Source organism: Aquarana catesbeiana, linkage group LG03 (assembly GCF_042186555.1).
Source record: "Aquarana catesbeiana isolate 2022-GZ linkage group LG03, ASM4218655v1, whole genome shotgun sequence".
NCBI lineage: Eukaryota > Metazoa > Chordata > Amphibia > Anura > Ranidae > Aquarana > Aquarana catesbeiana.
This window is the reverse complement of record NC_133326.1, coordinates 96,018,144-96,025,063: the sequence shown is the minus strand read 5'-3', so window position 1 is coordinate 96,025,063 and position 6,920 is coordinate 96,018,144. Positions and strand designations below refer to the sequence as shown.

The window sequence follows — 6,920 nt, the reverse complement described above, 5'->3', positions numbered from 1 at the left end:
GGAAGGAAGAGGGGTGAAGATGGACGCTTCCACACGGCGGGGACAGCGGTGACATTGTGTGCTCCCTTTGCAGGTAAGTGCAACATAATGGACTAGTATGCGTTTACTTTGCAGGGGAAAAAGAGGAATTAAACTTCCTCTTTCAGAGTGCCTCTGCTCTTGGGGACATTCTCAGGTTTGGAATCCCCTGAAAGCAGCTTGAATATATGATTGAGAGCTATATTGCACTTAAATCTCAGTTATTGCTCTCTAGTTTAATTACTTAACCACTTCCGGACCGCAGCACGCCGACATATGTCCTGTCTTTGAAAGGGAATATCGTTATTATGGCAGCAGCTAGCTGCCATAATCCCGGTATCCTCTTCTTCAGCGGGTGGTCTGGTTTCCGATAATAGTGGCCTCTGCAGCAGATTCCACTTTTATCGGCGGCGGGAGAGGGCCACCCCCCTCCCACCGCTCTCCGATGCCCACCGGAGCCGTCGGTAGCAGCGGAGGTGATCAGATGCTTCTCCTTCCTGGGTATGGGGACGAGTGAGGGGGAGATGGACCCCACCGACTCCATACCATTGCAGGACGGAAGCGATGTCAAAACGTCACTTCAGCCCATAGCTCTTAAAGGACCATTTTAGAAAAAAATTTTCAAATGACAATTTTTTTATTTTTTTTATTGCATTTTAGTGTAAATATGAGATCTGAGGTCTTTTTGACCCCAGCTCTCATATTTCAGAGGTCCTGTCATGCTTTTTTTCTGTTACAATGGATGTTTACATTCCTTGTAATAGGAATAAAAGTGACACAATATTTTTTTTTTAAAGAACAGTGTAAAAATAAAAGGTAAAATAAATAAAAAAAAAAAAATGTAAACACTCCCCGTCCCGCCGAGCTCGCGTGCAGAGGCAAATGCATACGTGAGTAGCGCCCGCATATGTAAACGGTGTTCAAATCACACATGTGAGTTATCACCGCGATTGGTAGTGAGATCAATAATTCTAGCCCTAGACCTCCTCTGTAACTCAAAACATGCAACCTGTAGAATTTTTTAAACGTCGCCTATAGCGATTTTTAAGGGTAAAAGTTTGTCGCCATTCCACGAGCGGGTGCAATTTTGAAGAGTGACATGTTGGGTATCAATTTACTCAGTGTAATATTATCTTTCACAATATAAAAAAAATTGGGCTAACTTTACCATTGTCTTATTTTTTTTAATTCAAAAAAGTGTATTTTTTCCAAAAAAAGTGCGCTTGTAAGACCACTGCGCAAATACAGTGCGACAGAAAGTATTGCAACGACCGCCATTTTATTAGGGTGTTAGAAAAAAATTTTATAATGTTTGGGGGTTCCAAGTAATTTTCTAGCAAAAAAAATGTTTTTAATTTGTAAACAACAAATCTCAGAAAGAGGCTCAGTCCTTAAGTGGTTAAATATATACTGTTACTGTCTGTTATTCTTCCACAGAAATATTGCAGTAAAGACAATTTCTGTGTTTTATAATAATGTGTGTTTCTCATTGGTCATTGCACTTACACTATTGCCAGGTGTGTCAGAGAGGGCGGAGGCTGTTACTAGGCGTGAGAGGCAGAGTAACGGACTGAACATACTTAAGCAGCTCTTTCGGGGGTATCGCTATACTATATTGACATCTGTGATGCTGTTTTTAATGTTATATTTTCCAAGAAGCTGCCAGGATGCCAGCAGTAGGAAGGTGGCGGAGGCCATTTTGATACACCCCATACTTTACACTTTGAAAATGTAACATGAAAACAGCATGACAGATCTGAATACACTATGTTTATTTATATACACTCACTTTATTGGTAAAATGACTGAAATTCAAGACGTAGCTGGGTGTAGTAAGATGTCTGCTGCCTTCTTTTAACTGCAGGAGTCGCGTCACATTCGGCTACCCATCACATTTTGCTACCCGCTGGAGTGCGCATGCGCAACGCCACCATATGCGTTCCAACACTGTTGTAAGACACCACTTTGCCACAGGGCCCCTCACAGGCTCGCTTCCCTCAACATAATTATAATCTAACTCTATGTCCACTTAGATGGTGGGGCTTGAACCTGGACTCAGGGGTGTGGCCACAAAATTCTGTGCAAGCGCAGACCGCCGCAGTGTTGGAACGCATATGGCGGCGTTGCGCATGCGCAGTCCAGTGGGTAGCCAAATGTGATGGAGCGCCATATGTGACGAAACACAGGTGTACTGTCAGATTAGCAAACATGCACATGCGCAGTAAGTATTCAGCTGACAGAACGTCTCCTCCGTTACCTAATCTGACGGGTCGCCGATTCTAATGAAACACGGACTGTATTTACTACAACGGAGCTCCTATACATAGCCCCACCCACTACAAACTACAATGGATTTCGGGTAGAAAGTAACGCCCACTATACTAACTACACTAGAATTCCCATACACAACCCCTCCCACTACATCGGAGATTCCAACACAGCCCCGCCCACTATTCTCACTGCACAAGAGCCCCGTACACAGGCCCGCCCACTATTTTCACTACACAAGAACTCCGTACACAACCCCGCCCAATGTGCTGCTGGTGTTCTCAGAACGAGGCGTGAGACGCAGCTCCGTGCTCTGGGTGCGGCTGCGCAGTGCGCACGGAGGAAGCTCCTTGTCCCAGCAACATGGCTGAACTGTCAGCGGTCCTGAAGCGGCTGTGTAGAGTGGTGCTCTTCCTATCACAGCTGTATGTTTTCTCTGGGCGCGGTAAGTGTTCTCCGAACAAGGGGGAGTGCCTGTATGCATTCCTCTTCCTGTAGAGCGGATGGTACAATGACAGGACTGTGTGTCCTCATAGGGTGGGGATGGATAATTCATCTCTGTCATAGTGATCTTGTGTACACTGCAGATGTGAGTCTCTAGAGATGGCTTAGAACCCCAGCCAAGTTTTTCTTTCTGTGTCCCCATTAGGGAGATTCACCCTCACTATTTGTCCTGGTGACTCTTGTCCCTGAAGGTTTGGGTTGTCCCCAGAACAGGACTAGTGGGGAAATCCTCTAGTGGGTGCAAACAGAGATTCCCTCACTTAGGAGGAATTTCTTCTTCTCACTTCCTGTTATGGGAAATCTCTGAAAAAACCTAACAGGATACCATTCCTTACAGGAACCCGACATTTCTCCATCTCTGCAGATGCAGCACCCTTTAACACCGCCTGGCCTATAACAGATTGATGGCTGGGCGGGGGCTTTCGGGTCCTGACTTTTTCATATGACGTCCTTTGGAAAGGGTCGCTCATGCGTGACGATCCATGGTGCGTGTTGTCCCTTGGACACAATGCATCACCGGTCATGGTAAAGAGCGTATGAAGTAGGACATTTGATTAGCTGTGTCCAGCCTTCTGCCCCTTCACTTAAAGTGATTGTATACCCTTTTTAAATTTTTTTTTTTTTTTTTACCTACAGGTAAGCCTATAATAAGGTTCGCCTGTAGGTAAAATGAATATCTCCTGTACGGTTTAGGAGCTCTTCACTTTGCATGCTGATGTTGGCAGACGCTGCCGGACCTTGCTGGGAAGAAGACTCCTGTGCGCAAGCGTGGGAGTGACGTAATCTTGGCTCCGGCCACTCACAGCCCCAGAGCCGCGAACCCGGAAGAAACACAGAGGGAACATGTCCGCTCCCTTGGCGTGGACTGGGATCAGATGCCGAGGCCTCGTTCTAAGGTGAGTATTTCATAATGAGCTGCATACTAGCTCATTATGCCTTTACCTTACAGGTTTTTTTGTTTAAAAAAAAAAAAAAAAATTCAGTGCGGGTATACAACCCCTTTAATTCCTGTCAGTGCTGCATATCAATGCCTCCTCTTCAGTGCATCCTTATCAGCACACATTAGTGAAGAAAACAAAACTACTTATTTACAACATTTTATAACACAAACTAAGAAAAATGTATTTTTTTTTTTTTTTTTTTTTTTTTTTTTTTAGAAAATTTTTGGTCTTTTTTCATTGTTTCCCAAAAAATAAAAACCTCAGTGGTGTTAAAATATTACCAAAAGAAAGCTCTGTCTCAAAAAAAATTATAAGAATTTCATATGGGTACAGTGTTGCATGACCACGCAGTTGTCATTCGATGTGTGACAGCGCTGAAAATTGGCCTGGGCAGGAAGGGGGTTAAAGTGCCCGGTATTGAAGCAGTTGAAGGTATGATAAATCTCGAGGCACACCAGTCTAATGTGGAAAAACGGTAAACAAACCTCAACCTGTATGATGCACACAACCGCCTTGAAGAAAGTGGCTTCACATTAGAGGACCCGCTTCCCATCAGTCACCCCCTTATGTTAGAACCCCCCCCCCCCCATACACGAGTCCTCCATCACATCAGGATCACCTCTATCCACTTTCCGCTGGTACGTCATTTGGCTTTAAGTGGTTGTACTGGAATCTTGCCTGTAACTGGCTGAGTAGTCGGAGAAAGGACAATTTTTACATCAAAACAAAGTAGGCTGTTTGAGGTTGAAGACCCCTAGTCATAACATCAAAGCAAAGGTCCACAATGGCACCTTGAATGATGGGGAGGCATCCTCCAAAGAAATAGACGACTCCCGCGCTGGTTTTATGCCGGAAACCAGAACCTCATGCTACTTGGCAAAAAATGTTGTATAACGAGTGAGGAATAATGGCGGGGTAAAAAAAGGGAGTTGGGGAGGAATGCGCCAGCAGGAGAGGGAACCCAGGCCACCAGGGGATAATCGAATTTGAAATGATAGTCCAGGCTGTAATGCTCTAGGTCTGGGGTCTCCAAACTACGGCCCTCCAGTTGTTCAGGGACTACAATTCCCATCATGCCTAGTCATGTTTGTGAATGTCAGAGTTTTACAATGCCTCATGGGACATGTAGTTCTACAAAAGCTGGAGATCCCTGCTCTAGGTTAAACCCTGTTATTGGCATCAGTTTGTGGTGACCTGTATCAGAGGGGCACATTAAATTAGAGGTCGACCGATATATCGGCCGATATTTGGCTTTTTTTACTTAATCGGCATCGGCCGATTGTGATGATAAAAAAAGCCGATTATAACTTCAGCGGGACTTGCAAATGACTTCTGTAATAGAAGTCAATGCAAGTTGCCTGAAAGTTATCTGTGGAGAGGATTCTCTCCTCCCTGGGCAGCCTGCCAAGTCTGATAAGAAGATACATTGTATCTTTTCAGGTTCTTTTATCAATGAGCTGAACTCTGTGTGTGTAGAAGCTCTCAGTTTAACCATTTAAAGACTAAATCTTTTCTGACACTTGTTGCTTACAAGTAAAAATCCTGTATTTTCTGCTAGAAAATCAATTAGAATCCCCAAACATTTTTTTTTTAGCAGAGACCCTAGGGAATAAAATAGCAGTTGTTGCAATATTTTATGTCACACGGTATTTGTGCAGCGGTCTTTCAAACGCAATTTTTTTCTTAAAAATACACTAATGAAATAAATAAAAAAAAATAAGCAGTAAAGTTAGCCCATTTTTTTTCGTCCAAAAGTTTTGATTACCTGTTTTTGTGTATTTAATATTTAAGATATCGTTATTTTTTTTTTTAACCTAAATTCTACATACAAGTGAACTGATTGGAGGTTTGTTTTGTTTAATGTTTAAATGTAAAAAATTTTCTGTATTACTTAAGGCTGCTTTCACACTGGAGCGGGCATGCATTGACGGTAAAACGCTGTTAGTTTTAGTGGCGCTTTACCGTCATTTTAGCGGCGCTATACTGCTGCTAGCGGGGCGCTTATAACCCAGCTAGCGGCTGAGGAAGGGGTTAAATGCGCCCCTGAAGCGCTGCTGCCGAAACGCTTTGCAGGCGCTTCGGCAGTGGTGCGCATTCATTTCAATGGGCAGGAGTGGTGGAGGAGCGGTATACACCGCTCCAAAGATGCCGCTTGCAGGACTTTTTTTAAACATTCTGCCAGCGCATCGCCTCAGTGTGAAAGCACTCGGGATATCACACTGAGACTGCAGGGGAGCCGTTTTACAGGCACTTTACAGGCGCTATTTTAGCCCAAAAGCGCCTGAAAAACGCCCCAGTGTGAAAGGGGTCTAAGCCTTGGTTCACACCAGAGGCGGCACGACTTGCAGGTCGCCTCACCGAGGCGACCTGCACACGACTGCCCGGGCAACTTGCAAAACGAGTTCTGTATAGAAGTCTATGCAAGTCGCCCCAAGTCGCCCCCAAAGTCGTACAGGAACCTTTTTCTAAGTCGGAGCGACTTGCGTAGCTCCCCTTAGAACGTTTCCATAGCACAGAACGGGAGGCGACTTGTCAGGCGACTAGGTCGCCTGACAAGTCGTCCCTGTGTGAACCGAGCCTAACTGTTAGATTTTATGAGATGAAGGATAAAAAAAAAAAAAAAATCGGCCTAATATATCGGCCCAAAAAATCGGCATCTTAGATCGACCATCGGCCACTGTGATTTCTAAATATCGGCATCGGCCAGAGAAAAACCCATATCGGTCGACCTCTACATTAAATCCTGATAAGCGGTAGAACAGGAAAAAATCGACCAAGGCTACCACGTATACCAAAAATTCATCTCCCTATGGTAAAAGGAGGCTGTAAGATGTTCAATGTCATTCATTTTAGACAGTCACAAGGAAATGGAGGGAGTGACAGATTGTTTCCCAAAGGCTAGGACACAATCCCTGCCTGCATTTAGCAAATGTGTTGTGAGCGATGATTTATACAGAGAAAGTGGAACATAGTTGAGGTGAAGCAGGTAACTCATAGGGTGAGTACCCAGATCCACTGATGTGAGCTTGAGCACCAAGTGATGCACTTGGTCCCAGAAAGGGCAAATCTTTGGGCAGTTTCAAAAGATATGCAGGTAAGAGGCTTCTCCCCGACCGCATCTGCAGCAAAGTTTTGATGTGCAGGGGGAGATCTTGTGTCTTGTGAAGGTGGTCAGGACTCTATACCAGC

General features: G+C 44.6%; 1 protein-coding gene across 1 annotated transcript in view; it reads left to right on the top strand.

The window, feature by feature from the left end:
- Window positions 1-2,580: 2,580 nt before the first annotated feature.
- Window positions 2,581-6,920, top strand: part of TM2D3 (TM2 domain containing 3) — a 21,566-nt gene continuing 17,226 nt past the window's right edge. Inside the window, 1 exon segment of the mRNA XM_073618841.1 lies at window positions 2,581-2,731. Within this exon segment, the coding sequence (XP_073474942.1) occupies window positions 2,650-2,731 (82 nt within the window). The 5' untranslated portion in view covers window positions 2,581-2,649.